At 48.1% G+C, this 16,726-nt stretch overlaps 1 protein-coding gene across 1 annotated transcript; it reads left to right on the forward strand.

Moving 5' to 3' along the window:
* Positions 1-6,121: 6,121 nt before the first annotated feature.
* Positions 6,122-6,735, forward strand: LOC121054923 (uncharacterized mitochondrial protein AtMg00810-like). Its single transcript, XM_040525905.1, has 2 exons — positions 6,122-6,268; positions 6,358-6,735. The coding sequence occupies exons 1-2, from the start codon at positions 6,122-6,124 to the stop codon at positions 6,733-6,735; spliced, it is 525 nt and encodes a 174-aa protein (XP_040381839.1).
* The last annotated feature ends 9,991 nt before the right edge of the window (positions 6,736-16,726 follow it).

Below are 16,726 nucleotides of genomic sequence, written 5' to 3' on the forward strand. Positions count from 1 at the left end.
TCGAAAAGAATTTTGATGTGGGACCAAAACCATCTGAAAGTAGACTCTATAAGCTTTCTAACAAATACTCATGGTCCCAAAAATTCCTTCTAGATCAGCGGCTAGTTCCTTTTGAAGTTGATGCTGTTGGGAAGCCCGAATCTAAATCCAAAACATGTAGAACTTTATCTCTTATCTTCTATAAAAACAAAAGTAACGTGGTGAGATGGAAGTGGACTTGGAGAAGGTCTTGGTTTGACCCCCAATCAACTTCTTCAATCATCCATGCATTTCTTACGCTCGGTCTCTTCTCTTTCGCTCAAGCAAGTACCTCTGCGAACGAAAACTCACGAAACTTAATGTGTAGCAACGTTTGTTCAAATATATAACAAGTAAATCTAATATAGAACATATGCATCTTTGGTTGATTAATACATAACGTAGTCATGGTTATACCCGAGTTAGTTGTGTCCTCATCACCAGCCTTTTTGCTCCTATATCTATTCTTCCTATATAGTTTTACCCACTAGCTTTAATGGTCAACATGCAAACATGCCATGTTATCACCCACTATTGACTATTATATTTAAAACTCTTGCAAGCATACTACATAAGCTCAACATACAAATATGACATGCCATAACCCATTAGCAACTATATTTAAAGTTCACGTAATCGTAATACATCATATATAATTTATTAGATTCTAAAGATTAATATGCAACAATGTCAAATCATCATCATCTTTACTATTTTCATAATACCTTTTGATAATATTTCAATGTATATTCATCCATTATTTCAGCTTATTTAACCTAGATTCATCCATGTATCCTACAGTAAGTATTTCACGTATTATTTCAACATATTTGACATACATTCATCCATATATCCTGCAACAAAGCGTGGGGTATCATCTAGTATATATTAGACTCAAAATCGAGCCTCCAAGTCTGGTAGGAGTCCTACTCGTATCCCTATCCAATCTAAGCATGTATTAGATCAACGTCCAATTCTTGTATTCCAGCACATTAAGTGTGTTACCCAAAGGTTCATGAGTACTCAACTGCAACCCAAAAACTCCTTTTCAATCCATGTGCCAATAGCTGCTCATAGCAGAATATATTGATCCCCAAGCAAACATAAAGATTGGATCGACTGAACCTATCGATTGATCCCCAAGCAATCATTCACTCCATCATGTAATATTTTACTTCCTGATTGACTCCACAATTATCTCTGGCATGTCCATGCACTTCTGTAATCTATAACACTGAGTGACCCATAGATACTTCTCTAATGGAGGGACAAATTTTATCTTGATTATTCTTATCCCACTACATGTGTAGCAATTAGTCCGGAGACTACTTTTATAAGTACCTGGTCATGATGTAGCATTCAGTAGTCCGTAAGCAATCCACTACACATGTCGAAAACCGTGATAATCTCAAGTCTAAGGATTATACAGCAAGACTCAATGAGAACACTAATGACACATCAAATATAGCTCTTGCAGAGTCTTAGGTCAGATCTAATAAACATTATGTTCTCCAACATATGTCCATATGATAGACTTGGCATATCCATACCATGATCAATAAGACATGATTATCAATCATCTAATCATAATTGTTCCATATGTGATATTTAATCAGGGAACCATTGAAGAAATAGTAACTTACAACATAACAAATTTGATAAACGAATCACATATTCATTAATCAACATATACTTCGTCAGGACAAGTTTATAGTATCACATTTTTGTGTTACTATAACCTTGCAAATGTATTAGTAGGGTCTACAGTAACAGTTTAATGTATTGTTACTATTCAAGGAATAAGTCTTGGGCTGTTTGGTCTTGGTCTTGTGGTGTCCTACCCTTATTTTTTCAGCTTTTAGTTACTAGGACAGCATCTAGGACAGGTTGTTAGGATGCTCTAGGACAGGTGGTTAGGATGCTCTAGAACAGGTTGTTGAGATACTCTAGGACAACATCTTTTAGACTAGTAGGCAGCTATAAATATGTATCCAACCCTCCTCCGGGAAGATATGACATTTGGTGATAAATAAATAGAAAATTGCCCCAAGTTTGAGTGTCATCCTCTCACCAATGAGAGTAACAATTGAGATACTAACATCTGGTATTAGAGCCACACTTTCCTGTAGGTTGAACATCTCTTGCTCCTCCCCTTCCCAAGCTCGAGTGAGCACTCAGCCACCAGCAGCAACACCGGCTGCTCCTGCTTCCCCTTCCCCTTTGCCTTCTCCACGCAGCAGCTCCCCAGAGGCGCGCCATGTCTGACGGACAGTCTCAGCGTTCGGGCGCCTCGAGCACACAGCGTCAGCAGGACGCCGAGCTCGCTGCAGCGCAAGAGCGCAGGCGAGCAGCGACATAGACCGCAGCAGCAGTAGCAAGGGCAGCAAGGCTGGCGGCAGCGGAGTTGGCGGCGATCAGGGCGGAGGCGGAAGCAGAGGAGGCGGAAAATGTAGCACGTGCGGCGGAGGCTGAGGTTGAGACCTTGCGCAGCAGCATCAACGGCTCCATCGCCGGCGACATCACCGCCGACAGGGACCTTGAGGAGCTGGCAAGAGGAAGGGCGAGGGAGCGGACAGCATGGTGGATAGCAGCCCAACGCCACGGCGGCCGTGGTCCAGGGGGCCGCGCACCCACCGACGGCGCTCCAGGCGGGGGCGCATGCGGCAACGGTAGCCCAGACGGGCGCAGGCGTGCCGGCGGCAGCCTAGAGCACGCGCGCGGCGACGGCGCTCCCGGTGATGGCGGCCGGGTCTACGGAGAGCGCGGCCCTCACAGGCAGCGTGACTGTCCCTCCCCTGACCGGCGCCATGGCTACCACGGCATCCAAGCGGTGGTCAGAGACTTTGGACCCGGAGGTGGGTGGCCTACCCTCACCAAGACCAACTACATCGAGTGGGCCGCGGTGATGAGGGTGAGGCTCCAGGTGCGGCACATGTGGGAGGCAGTTCGGTATGGCGACGTGGACTACGATGAAGACCGACGGGCACTGGATGCCCTCATCGCTATAGTTCCGTTCGAGATGCAGTTCTCGCTTTCGCAAAAGCATACTGCCAAGGAGGCCTGGGACGCCATCGCTGCGGCACGCATTGGCAGTGACCGCGCCCGCAAGAGCACGCTGCAAGCACTCCGCAAGGAGTGGGAGAACCTGGCCTTCAAGCCAGGTGAGGACATCGATGATTTTGCCCTCCGTCTCAACACTCTATTGCAGAAGATGGTGCAGTACGGCGACGACACCTACAACGAGGAGAGAGCTGTCGAGAAGCTCTTCCGCTGCATCCCAGAGAAGTACAAGCAGATCGCCCGCTCCATCGAGTCTCTGCTGGACCTGTCCATGATGATGATCGAGGAGGTGATTGGTCGCCTCAAGGTCATCGACGGCGATGAGCCACAACCCCTCTCCGGGCCCATCACCATTGGCAGGAAGCTCCATCTCACTCGGGAGCAGTGGGAGGCCTGCCAGGGTGATGGGAAAAAGGGAGAGTCCTCCTCGGTAGGCGGCCGCAAGCACGGCAATCTGCGCAAGGGGTGCGGAGGCGTCCAGGTCAGGCTGCGAGGACGCATCCGGGGTGGAGGCATCCAGGGCGACACCACCGGCAACCGCAGGCCGACGCGAGACGACGCCTGCCGCAACTGTGGCAAGTCTGGCCATTGGGCCAAGGACTGCCGACAACCACAACAAGGCCAAGCCAACGCTGCACAAGTGGAGGAGGAAGAACCGGCCCTGCTCCTGGCACACGCAAGCATCGAGCTATCTCCAGCGGCACCGGCTGCATCGACTTTCCTCCACCTAGAAGATTCGAAGGCACGCGTCCTTCTTGGCGACGGCTCCAAGACTGATGGGTGGGTCCTCGACACCGGGGCCACCCATCACATGACCGGCCGACGGAAATTCTTCACCGAGCTTGATCCCAGCGTCTGAGGCTTCGTCAAGTTTAGGGATGCCTCTGGCGTGGATATCAAGGGCACCGGCTCCGTCATCTTCACCACCAAGTCCGGCGAGCACAGGCTGCTCACTGGAGTCTACTACATCCCCGCGCTGAGGAACTCCATCATCAGCATTGGACAGCCGGAAGAAGAGGAAGGCTCATGCGTGGTGATCAAGAATAGAGTCATGAGGATTTGGGATCGGCGCAAGATCGGGGAGCGCCGTGGTGACCTGCTTGTCAAGGTAACTAGAGGCAACAACTGACTCTACATCCTCAACGTGCAGGTAGCACAACTCGTGTGCCTCGCCGCCCACCGGGACGACGAGGCGTGGCAGTGGCACGAGCGCTTCGGCCATCTCCACTTCGAGGCCCTGAAGCGGCTCAGTACGAAGGAGATGGTACGAGGCATGCCATGCCTTGACCACGTGGAGCAGTTATGTGACGTCTGCGTGTTGACGAACCAGAGGCGACTCCCCTTTCCCCATCAGACGAGCTTCCGAGCCAAGGAGCGGCTCGAGCTTGTGCACGGGGATTTGTGTGGCCCGGTGACTCCGGCCACACCAGGAGGATGATGCTTCTTCTTGCTGCTCGTCGGTGACCTCTCCCGCTACATGTGGGTGACGGTCCTCGGTAGCAAGGGAGAGGCTGCAGACGCCATCAGGCGCACGCAGGCTGCTGCGGAGGCGGAGTGCGGCCGCAAGTTGCGTGTCCTGTGCGCCGACAACGGCGGCGAATTCATGGCGGCTGAATTCGCGTTGTACTGTGCCGATGAAGGTATTCACCGCCACTACTCCGTGCCGTACAGCCCGCAGCAGAACGGCGTCATTGAACAGCGCAACCAGACGGTTGTGGGGATGGCTCGAGCCCTCCTCAAGTAGAGAGGGATGCCGGCTCTCTTCTGGGGGGAGGCGGTGGTGACTGCCGTCTACATCCTCAACCACTCACCTACCAAGGCTCTCGATGGCAGGACGCCGTACGAGGCTTGGCATGGCGCAAGCCATCGGTCTCCCACCTACGAGTCTTCGGCTGCCTCGCGTTCGCCAAGGAGCTTGGCCACATCGGCAAGCTCGACGACACGAGCACCCCAGGGGTGTTCATCGGTTACATGGAGGGCTCGAAGGCCTACCGCATCCTCGACCCGGAGACACAGCGTGTGCGCACAGCGCGTGATGTCGTGTTCGACAAAGGGCGAGGATGGACATGGGTCAAGACGGTGGACAACGGCTCTACTACGACGTACGACGTCTTCATTGTCGAGTAGATCCACTTCAAGGAAGTTGGGGGAGTGGGCAGCTCCGCTTCACCGAGCGTGCCTACCCCAGTCTCCAAGTCTCCACCAACTCCGGCACCTGCCACTTCGGCAGCACCACGCTATCGAGCCACGACTTCGGCTGCGCCGAGCTCTTCGCCGACACCACCACAGCCGGTGACCCCACGCACTCTGGCGCCAACTGCCACCCCTCAGGGCACGTCCACACCAACACCAGCTCATGTCGAGCGCAGCCCGGTGCAGTTCGCTACTCCGCTCTCACATGATGAGGAGCGCATCGACGCCTACCATGATGGAGAGCCCTTGCGGCACCGTACGATGGAGGACCTCCTCGGTGACTAGCTGGTGCCGGGACTGGTGCCTCATGACCTGGAGGAACAGTTGCACCTTGCATGTGACGACGGTGAGCCTCGGTCCTTCGTAGAGGCCGAGAGACACGCGGCATGGCGCGCCACGATGAAGGCGGAATTGGACGCGGTTAAGGAGAACCGCACCTGGGAGCTTGCTGACCTCTCATGGTCATCGTGCGATCTCCCTTAAGTGGGTGTTCAAGCTGAAGAGGGATGAAGCCGGAGCCATCGTAAAGCACAAGGCTCGCTTGGTGGCACGTGGTTTCGTGCAGCAGGAGGGGATCAACTTCGACGATGCCTTCACCCCCGTGGCACTGATGGAATCCGTGCAACTCCTTCTTGTGCTAGCAGCTCAGGAAGGCTGGCGTGTCCATCACGTGGACGTCAAGTCGGCGTTCCTCAACGATGACTTGAAGGAGGAGGTTTACGTGCACCAGCCGCCGGGTTTTGCGATCCCCGGCAAGGAGGGCAAGGTGCTACGCCTGCACAAGGCTTTGTACAGCCTGCGGTAGGCACCGAGGGCGTGGAATGCCAAGTTGGATTCCACGCTCAAGAGGATGGGCTTCGAGCCAAGCCCGCACGAGGCGGCTCTCTACCGGCGGGGAAATAGAGGAAATAACCTGCTGGTGGGTGTTTATGTTGACGACTTGGTGATCACCGGCACCAAGGATACAGAGGTGGTAGCGTTCAAGGAAGACATGAAGGCCACTTTCCAGATGAGTGACTTGGGGCCCCTCTCCTTCTATCCGGGGATCGAGGTGCACCAAGTTGACTTCGGATCACACTTCGCCAGACTGCCTACGCCAAGCGCGTCGTTGAGCTAGCTGGGCTCAACGATTGCAACCCAGCCCTCACCCCGATGGAGGAGAGGCTGAAGCTGAGCCGGGACAGCACGGCGGAGGAGGTGGATGCTACGCAGTACCGGCGTCTTGTGGGGAGCCTTCGCTATCTTACCCACACACGGCCGGACTTGGCGTTCTCCGTCGACTACGTTAGTCGGTTCATGCAGCTGCCGACGATGGAGCACCAGCAAGCTATGAAGAGGATCATCCGCTACGTTGCGGGACTCTCGACTACGGCCTCTACTACCCGAGGTGCCCTGGAAAGGCACAGTTCATTGGGTAAACCAACAGCGACCACGCCGGCGACATCGACACTAGCAAGAGCATAAGCGGGATTCTCTTCTTCCTTTGCAAGTGCCTCGTTAGCTGGCAGTCGGTCAAGTAGCAGGTGGTAGCCCTATCCAGCTGCGAGGCCGAGTACATAGCGGCCTCCACTGCTTCGACCCAGGCACTCTGGCTTGCTCGACTACTCGATGATCTCCTCGGCAGAGACACTGGAGTGGTGGAGCTTAGGGTGGACAACAAGTCCGCTCTGGCCCTAGCAAGGAATCCCCTTTTTCACGAACGGAGCAAGCACATCCTGGTGAGGTACCACTTTATCCGAGGCTGCTTGGAGGAAGGGAGCATCATGGCGAGCCACATCAACACCAAGGACCAGCTTGCAGATCTGCTTACCAAGCCCCTTGGGAGGATCAAGTTCCTTGAGCTTTGCTCCCAGATTAGGATGGCTCAACTTTCCCACAAGACGACGCACAAGACTTAGGGGGAGAATGAAGGAATAAGTCTTGGGCTGTTTGGTCTTGGTCTTGTGGTGTCCTACCCTTGTTTTTTCTGCTTTCAGTTACTAGGACAGGTTGTTAGGATGCTCTAGGACAGGTGGTTAGGATGCTTTAGGACTGGTTGTTGAGATGCTCTAGGATAGCATCTTTTGGACTAGTAGGCAGCTATAAATATGTATCCAAGCCTCCCCAGGAAGATATGACATTTGGTGATAAGTAAACAGGAAATTGCCCCAAGTTTGAGTGTCATCCTCTCACCAATGAGAGTAACAATTGAGATACTAACATCTATAGCCTATGTTACTATAGCTAGGTATACCGTAACACATGTAGATATTGTTAAAAATAAGTAAATATGTTACCAAAAAGTTATTGTAACTTATCTTATTTTGTTACAATTGATCATTGCAATACATTTGTGCACTTATAACAGGACTATTAGTAACATGTTTTTTTCTGGTTGTAGCAACAAAGTTGTAACATCTTTCTATATACTGCAACATAGTAATAATACTATAGGACTAATAGTACCATTAATTAGATATTATTATAATAGTAAAATGTTCCAAATTATTTTCACTTTGGAAAGGAATTAACAAGACATCACATGAGGAGAGTGGCTACAAATGAGTAGATAGAATACTAAATTTCAATAAGAAAATTTAAATATAGCTACAATTTACATCATTCCATAACATCCATAACGAATTTGAAGTTTTTTTTAAAAGAGCTCATATTTTAGGCAACTAATTGCATGAAAAATGCAAAATATAGAAAATATATCTATGCCTATCAAATCTCTATGAATTCGCACATGATGCTTGGTTAGATATTGAGTAGGCCACTGAATCATGACCATTTAACCATTGGTCTTTTGAATCTGCACAAAAAAGAATAACTTGTCATGATAGCACAGTCATAATATGATATCAATGATTAATCAAAATGTATAAGATATTGTATATGCATGCTTACACAATTGAAGGCCAAGCAATGGACATTAATTCAGCATAAACATCACCAATTGTCTTGCAATGTTTCATATGCCTTACTATTTCCTTGTATTCTTCAAAACGGATGAATAAAAACCACTTTTGTGAACTTATTACCTATCTCAACACCACCCACTTTCTCTCTTGGATTAGTACTCAAAAAATAAGCATATGCCACATGTTCTTTGTTAGGATATTTTGCAGTCAATAAAATTATTGTGGTACCGACCTACAATAGGATTGAATAAAAATCACTAGTTAATTGCATAAACAAGAATCCAACAGAACTTTTTGAATACATAGTTTTTATCCATCTTCATTACAGAAGAATGCATCCTGTTTGAATCCATGGGATGTGTAGTCTTGTTAAGACCATCATTTTTCTCTCAATTCTTCATGATCTTGTTGAGAGTTTTTGGCCTAAATGGAAACCTAAATGAAAAGGGGAAAAAGCATGAAGGAAATATTCCAGATGCATGTTAAGCATGGATTGTAGGATTAGTTTGGGAATTACATGTTGTTTTGTCAAATACTAAAATTGATGATGTTCCTCTATAAGTACAGTACTACAAATCCTTACTGCTAGCTAGTATACGTAGCCTATTACATAATAGTAGTTTTGTTCTCTTAATCTTTGTTACCATCACCAATTACTATTTGGTTTTTTGATGGCTAACAAAAAAATCATTTTGAGATTTCAATTGTCATGTAATGTCATTGTCTTGTGGCTATTCATGTTGCTACAGACTATATTCATATATCTAGAGTTATTTTGTTTGGCCCAACCTCTTCATCGATGTCTTATCTACCCATTTGTTGCTCTACAATTTGTCTGATATAACTACCAAATCTACTATATCCATACGTCAAGCTTCTAGGTGCGGTTAACTACACATCATATATTTTGTAGATAGACTAATTTTGAGTTGAGCAAATCAAATAAATTTAGTGGGTGGTTTTCAAATTAGAAACACTCCGGTAGTAACCATGTTTCTTATATCAAACAAAAAACTAGATTTAAATGCTATTAAGAAGTTACTACTTTTCCTTAGACCAAGTGATGAGTACCTTGCTGGAATATTGGGTTTTCTCTAGTTTGCATATAGGGGAAAGAATCCTAATGATAAGATCCGATATTCGTGCAAGAAATGTGTTAATAAGTGGTTACTAAGGCATGATAAGGTGTATGATCATTTAGTGTGTAATGGAATATTACTTGGTTATTATCATTGGGGTTGTCATGGTCAAATTGCATCATTCATCTATGCTAACAGTGAAACACAATCACAAAATAGAATGGATAATAATATGCAACAGCCCTCCTCTAAATGATTGTGATGTAACAAATTCTTCTAACAGTGGGTTAGACTCTGAAACAAAAGCATTCTATGACTTGCTCCGATATGCTTATGAACCTTTATGGGAAGGGTATGAACGTACTAGGTTTTTATGGGCTTTTTGGTTTTTTCCCCGAGGTAAGAAGCCTGACCTGAGCTTGAGCCTGTGATTTGCCTAAGTAGTGTTTGGTTGGCGTCTTTGCAATGCCAGCCTGATAAAACATGTCTGGGTTCAGGTGCTTGGTCTAGGTGATGGAAATCAGTCGCCTGAGGACTTCTGAGAGAGCCAGTCCAAGTGTGCCTGAAACCCCTCCACATATTATACATGAGCCACTTCCCCTCTTCTTATTTCATATAATCATAGATCCCTTCCTATCTATCCCATGGTTGCATCAGTGATGATGGAGGAACCATTCCATCTTGTAGATCCAATGGTATGCTCCTTCTTCCCGAGCAAAAAATCATCCTAGATGAAACCTCTTTGAGCTAGCTAGCTCACAGATCTGATCCCTATGCTCATGGATGCAGCTTGAAGGGGGAATGTTTGTTCCAGATCCTCAAGGCTACGTTTTGTCTTCCCCTCTTTGCGTGAGTTATCTGGAAAGTCTCTAAGTGTTGTCAGATTTGGTACTGTAAAGTGCGAATACAAGTCTCTTTTGTTGCTTTCCATTCTTCTTCTTACTTTGTTTCGTCTCTTGTTCTTCCTGTTGCATGTATCTCCCTCTCTTTTTTTCCCTTTTTGGTACTACAAGGCTTGCCAGGGAACTGTAGTCTTATACTATATATGCATAAATGTGTATTTTTTTTACCTATTTGTTGTTTTGTCATATATACTCAGATCAATGAATCTAAATTCAACTCATCAGTATATTATCCAACAACGAACTAGAAGGTTGGGTGTTTCATTTGTTGTGTTGGCAATTATTTGGTGGCGGTGCCATACAAAAAAGAGACGACATCCAAGAAAGGATGGTCCATTGGTAGATAGGGATCTGGTCAGGACAACAAGATTAGATGATTTTTACAATTGAAGTTGAATTCCCTGGGAGACAGCCTAGAGGGGGGTTGAATAGGTGTCCTGAAAATTTCTTCAATTCGCAGCGGTCAGTAGGTTCGGACCGTCCAGGCTCAGGGGCCGGACCGTCCAATCGGGGCTCTTGGGTTAGGCCGAGAGCTCTGGCTAGACCGTCCAGCTATGAACACCGGACTGCCCGGTCAGAGAAAGGAGGGACTTTTAAGTCCTCCTTTCTTGGTGAAGTTCGTAGGATTCACCCCTAGGCGCTAGGGAGCCATTGATCGACCACCAAGGTCAAGATCAAAGCGCTTTGCCTAGCCCTAAGGTGCAACCCACTCTACTCGGTAGCCTTCTAAGAAGAAGCACAAGAATCCACTAGAAAACTTACCTATTTCCTTGCAGAGGCTAGGTACCAACCTTCACAAACTTGATCTCGGGCGATCCACAATGATTGGAGGCTCACGGGCGACGTCTATCCGTCTAGGAGCATGAGCTCCAAGAGTAATAGACCTCCACGTCTCCACGTGCATCCATTGGTCGCTCAAGATCACTCAACAACTCTCATGAACACTCAACAACACTCATGATCACTCACTAATCCCTAATCTCACAACATAGGCTTAATCCTTGCCTTAATCACTCTAGAAAGTGTTAGGATTAGTTGGGGAGGCTTGGTAGGGGCTAGAACACAACTAGGAACCCTAGAGTTTGAACTGGAAGCCTCATCAATGGCTAGAATCCCGAGGTGACTTATATAGGGCTATCAAATGTCAGCTAGCCGTTGGATAAAGTTGCATGGGGTGGACCGACCGGCCAGCACTTATGCTCTAGCTACAGCCTGGGGCCGTACTGTCTGGTCTTGGCTCTCTAGAAATGCTCTCCTACAAGCCTCAACACTCATCACTCTTCTCACGGATGCTTGTAGCGACTTGGTGACCCCTCTTAACAGTATGGATTGTCCTACGACTCAAAGGGAAAAAATGCCTTCAATCGTGTTGACTCCGTTCGCTTTTCGCCTTTTGGATCACTTCTTGCTTTAATCAATTTTGCACATTCCGTGCATGAGTCAAACTTCTCTAACTTCTCTGCATCCACAAATTTGTTAGCTCACACATGCTTTGACTAGGATTGTCATTAATCATCCAAAACCCGCTTTAGGGGCTAGAGGCACTTTCAGAAGTGACATAAATTGCATCAATCAATTTCGGAAGAGGAAACTGGTGTTTTGGAAGCTTGCCTCCAATTTACGTGATAATGGTCTACTATGTGACACTATTCATGTCTTAGTGGAAGAACAATTATCTATAAACCTACACACAGTTGGCCACTGTCACGCCCAGAGATTTACACCAAATTTCTGAACAATAGCATGCATTAAATCTCGGTCCAGGAATCAGCCTGGGTACACACTATGACAAATCAGTACACAATTCCACGACCTAAAAACAAATAAAAACAATTATCTATCGAAATGCAGCGAAAAAGGAAAACAAGACTAAACCATCTAATCTTCAGCTTCAACTGGCGATGACGGCTCCACACCACAGGCATTCTCGACGGCGGACTGAACCTCACTTCAACCTTCGGAACAACCTTCTGACTCAGGCTCTGGCACTTGCTCTGGTGGGGGAAAAATTAAGCAAGGCTGAGTACAAACCACCGTACTCAACAAGTAACACCCAAGAGAGGAGAATAATGAATGCAATAGGGTATCAAGGATAGGCTAAGGTTAAATTGCACAAAAGCTGCAGTGATTTAGCAAAACAGAAGATAAAACAGACTGAAATAAAAGTAAAGTAAACATTTAAGATAATCATCCACTGTCCAACGTTACACCACGTTGCAACAGGCCTAGACCGCTGTCGAACGTTACACCACGTAGCGACAGGGTCAACCCTCTGTGTAACGTTAAACCACGTTGCGACAGACCCAAACCACTGCCAACGTTACACCACATTGCACAGGGTCAAACCAGTTCCAAGATTAATAAAATTATTAAAGGGGGTTCAACTAATCCCAGTGAGTCTGTCAGTTCGCCCAATAACCGCGGGCACGGCTATTCGAATAGTTTTACTCTGTAGAGGTGTACAACTTTACCCACAAGACATGGCTCCCAAGCATGTTACCATGCCCTGACGTATCACCACGATACCTCAGTACGGAAACCATGATAAGACCTTTCACCTAACCCTCCCTAGACAATCGCACCACACTTCAAGTTTCACCCCCTCCTTTACACCAAGTCGGGCAGTCCCCTCTTGTGCCTTGGTAGATCCGAAAGCAGCGAGGCTTTCGTTACACCACGATTGCCCGTCCATACTCCATCACGCCTACCCTTGCCTCGGTACGTCGAATAGGGACAAGCTAGATTATGAGTCTCACCGTTGCTCATTCTGGCTTGTGGTTAGTACGTATAAGACCTTCAGGGTTTCCTGAGAACCGGTCCTTAATTGCCATGGGCACGACTCTAAAAACCATGCACCCACAGCCCACCATAAGCAATATTTTAGTTATATTAATCCTCAACGGGATATTAATAATGATTACAACCATTAAAGGTCTATCAAAGTGTAACAGCAATTAAATAATAATTGGTGAGCTAGTTGAACTAAGCATGGCTACGCATTGACTAACCCTAAATCTAGTCAAATTAACCCTGGGATGGCAATAATGATGTGTGGGAAACAACGGATATAAAGGTAATAGCCCAATGGATAAATACAATAAATAGATTTGCATAAAACAATGCATGTTTGAATGAAAAGCGAGGAATTTTATAATCATAGCTTCAATATGATCAAAGAAGGGTGCCACTTGCCTTGCTTAGACCCACGAGGAACTTCGGCGACGACTTCGAGAACGAACGGCGCTGCGACGGGGTCAAAACCTACGACAAACAAGGAAAAACAAACAAAACAGGCTATAAAACTACTGAAACAGAGAAAGAAACTATTTTTAATGGATTCTTGGCATTTTTCTGGATTTAATGAAACTTGAATGGACCTAAACGAAGACTAAATGAATTACTTATGAATTTTAGAAGTTTTCTGGGTTTTTTTAGCTAAACAGAATAGTCCTAAATCAATTATTGCGCAATTAATGGGGCTGCTGACGTCAGCGAGGAGAGAGGAGGCATTGACGGGTGGGGGCCACTTGTCGGTGGGAGAGAGGGGAGAGGAGAGGCTGACGAGTGGGGCCCGGGGAGGAGAGAGGGAGGGGACCGGCCGACGAGTGGGGCCCGTCTGTCGGCAACCTTGGAACAGAGAGGAGGGGGAGGCAGCCTCGGCCGAGAGGGGAAGGCGACACCGGCGACGAGCGAACGGCAGTGGCGGGCGGCGATGGCGCGGCTCGGCCACGGCCACGACGCGACGAGCACAACGGCGACGGCGAGGCGACCAAGACGGCAGGTGGAGGGGCGACGGCGACGCCCAAGGCGCGCACGCGCGCGGCGGCGACGGCGACGAGCGACGCAAGGCGACGAGCGGCATCGCACGGTCCGGGGTGATGGCGATGGCGCCGGGAGGTGGAGGCGATGGCGGGCGCCGGCAGCGATGGCTTGGCGACCGCGTGGTGACGGTGACGCCGGGCAGAGATGCGGCGGCGACGCGGCGGCAGCGCACGGCACCTGGCAACGGCGCGGCGGCGAGGGGACCCAGCGACGGTGGAAAAAAGAGAGGAAGAGAGGAGGGGAGGGCTCACCGACGGCGACGGAGGACGGCAGCAAGTCGGCGAGGATGGGGCGGAGGTGGAGACGCGGACGAGCGGCGGCTTGCGACGTTCGATGGCGAGACCGGCCGACGGCGGCGGAGCGACGGGACGCGGCGATGGAGAGGATGAAGGGGCGGCGAAGGGTGCGGGGTGCCCACCGGCGGCGACGGAAGCCGGAGGAAGCTTGGCGACGTCGAGGCGGAGGCGACGGCGCGGCTGGACAGCGGGAATCGGCGTCCGGCAGCGAAATCGAACGGCGGCGGCGACGGGGCAGCACGACGGCGGCTCGGGCGGGTGGAGGAAAAAGGTGAGCGGCGGGGCAGAGGCACGGGGATTTTATAGGGGCGGCGCCGGCTAGGGCGGGACGGAGGTTGGAGACCGAGTCGGCGACGCGGTGGACTCGCCGGCGGCGGTTGCGGCGCGGCGGCGGCGTGGCGTCCGGAGGAGTCGGGGCGGAGGAGGACTCGGCTGGCGCCCGGGTTCGGTCGCTGACAGGCAGGGCCCGCCTGTCAGTGGTGCAAGGGAGGAGGGAGGCGAGGCGGACTTCGCCGCGGCGTGGGCGCGGACTGGCGAAGCTGGGCTGGCGGCTCCGGACAGCTGGGCCGAGCGGCGGCCTAGGAGGGAGGCGGCGCGCGCGGGAGAGGCCGGCTCGGCTGGGCCAGCCGAGCGGGAAGATGGGCCGGCTCGGCTGGGCTGGCCCGGGAAGAAGGAGAGGGAAAAGAAAAAGGAAAAAGAAAAGGAAGGGAGGAAAATTGGACTTTGGCCCAATTTGAGAAGGAAGGGAAAAAGAAAGGAAAAAGGAGGGGAAAAGGAAAGCCCCGCTTTTGCCGAGTTTTAAATTAATTTGTTTGGCCAAATTTTAAACTTCTGCAATTTGAATTTAAATCCAGTTAGTCGATTTGCGAGCCACGATTTAATTAAATTAGGTTCTTTTAGAGGGATTTTTCCTGAGTTAATTAAGCCAATTGTTATTTACGAATTTCTTTTACATATTTAGGCTTGGGATAAAACTCCGGGCGTGACAGCCACAATTTGAGAAATCGGGTGTTTGGATTTTTTATCAAAAGATCATGTGAGAGAGTGAGTCGTTACTTCAACAAGGTGCTGAGAGCTTTTTGTTTTCTTGCAACAGATATGATAAAGATTAGGCCAATAGATATACATTCAAAGATAAATAGTAATCTTGGCCGTTTCTACTCATATTTTGAGGTATATCATGTTAAATATATTTAACATAAGTCGTCTATCGTTGGTGTAATAATATTTTTCTTTTAGCTTAGGATTGCATTAGGGCACTTGATTGTACCCACATCCCTGTATTTGTCCGTGAGAATATAGTTACATGTTTAGCAGCCACAAATCCTATCCAACTCAGAATGTACTTGCTGTAGTTGACTTTGATTTGAGGATTACTTATGTGCTTGCTGGATCCGAGGGTTCAACAAATGACTCAGTAGTTTTCAAGGTTTGCCTTGAAAGATCGAATGGAATCCAAATTCTAGAAGGTGTACATGAGGTCCTAGTATTTTTTTGGTGTACAGTTTCTTGTGACAACACAATAAACCCATTCATCTTATGTGTTGTACGAAAATACTATTTAGCCAATGCAAGGTATGCAGCAAAACCTGGTATACTGCCACTATATAGAGGTGTTTGGTACCATCTGAAAGAAAGGCGGGAGAGCACCGAAAACGCCCCAAGAATTATTCAGTCTTAGGCATTCCTCCCTTCGCACATCTGTTGAGCGAGCATTTGGAACCTTAATAAACTGTTTGAAAATTCTTGATAGCAGGCCTTTCTTTCTGTATAAGTTCCAAGTGAAGATAACGATATAGCATGTTGTATACTGCGTAATTGGATCCTTGATAATGGTCCTGACAAACTCATATATGATGAAGTTCATTGGTTTCATGAACTACCCAGATCAGCTAGAATAGCTACATATCAAGCAGAGGAGAATAGATAGTGGGTACGTAGCATAATGTAGCTAATATTATGTGGAACATTAGTGTAATAGTAGTACGGCAAGAAACCGTTATCAACTAATGTATTCCACCAGTGCTTGGTGTTGTATGTCATTGGCTATTAGTTATTTAACTATTAATAGTTCTGTCAGTTCTTTTATTTTATTCTATTTTTGCCTATCTCATGCATTACTTTTGTAGTTAGTACTATGGATATGGGAGAAAGCAGCAATACTGGCAAGAGCAATGGCAAGGGTACATGCAAGGCAAGCAAAGGACTTGGGGGGATCAGGTGCGAGGGAAAAACCTATAAATTGGCCTACAACACTCTCTAAATTTCTTCTCGATTGGTACGTTGAAAAAAATAGAGCTGCCACCAAAAGGAGTAATCAAAAAGATACATCACACTGTTTGCATTTTAGCTATGAATGCAAAACATGGCACTACCTATACTATTGATCAAGTTCAGCGTCACTATAAGCGTCATAAATAGAACTGGGGACTTGTAGCTCACCATCTAAATGA

This window comes from Oryza brachyantha, chromosome 7 (genome assembly GCF_000231095.2).
Source record: "Oryza brachyantha chromosome 7, ObraRS2, whole genome shotgun sequence".
Taxonomy (NCBI): Eukaryota; Viridiplantae; Streptophyta; class Magnoliopsida; order Poales; family Poaceae; genus Oryza; species Oryza brachyantha.

Bases quoted from the DNA above. Each gene is read 5' to 3' on its own strand.
- LOC121054923 (XM_040525905.1), top strand. From the start codon at position 6,122: ATGGGCTTCGAGCCAAGCCCGCACGAGGCGGCTCTCTACCGGCGGGGA. The intron at 6,269-6,357 runs GCCACTTTCCAG...ACACTTCGCCAG, and splicing joins CGTTCAAGGAAGACATGAAG to ACTGCCTACGCCAAGCGCGT.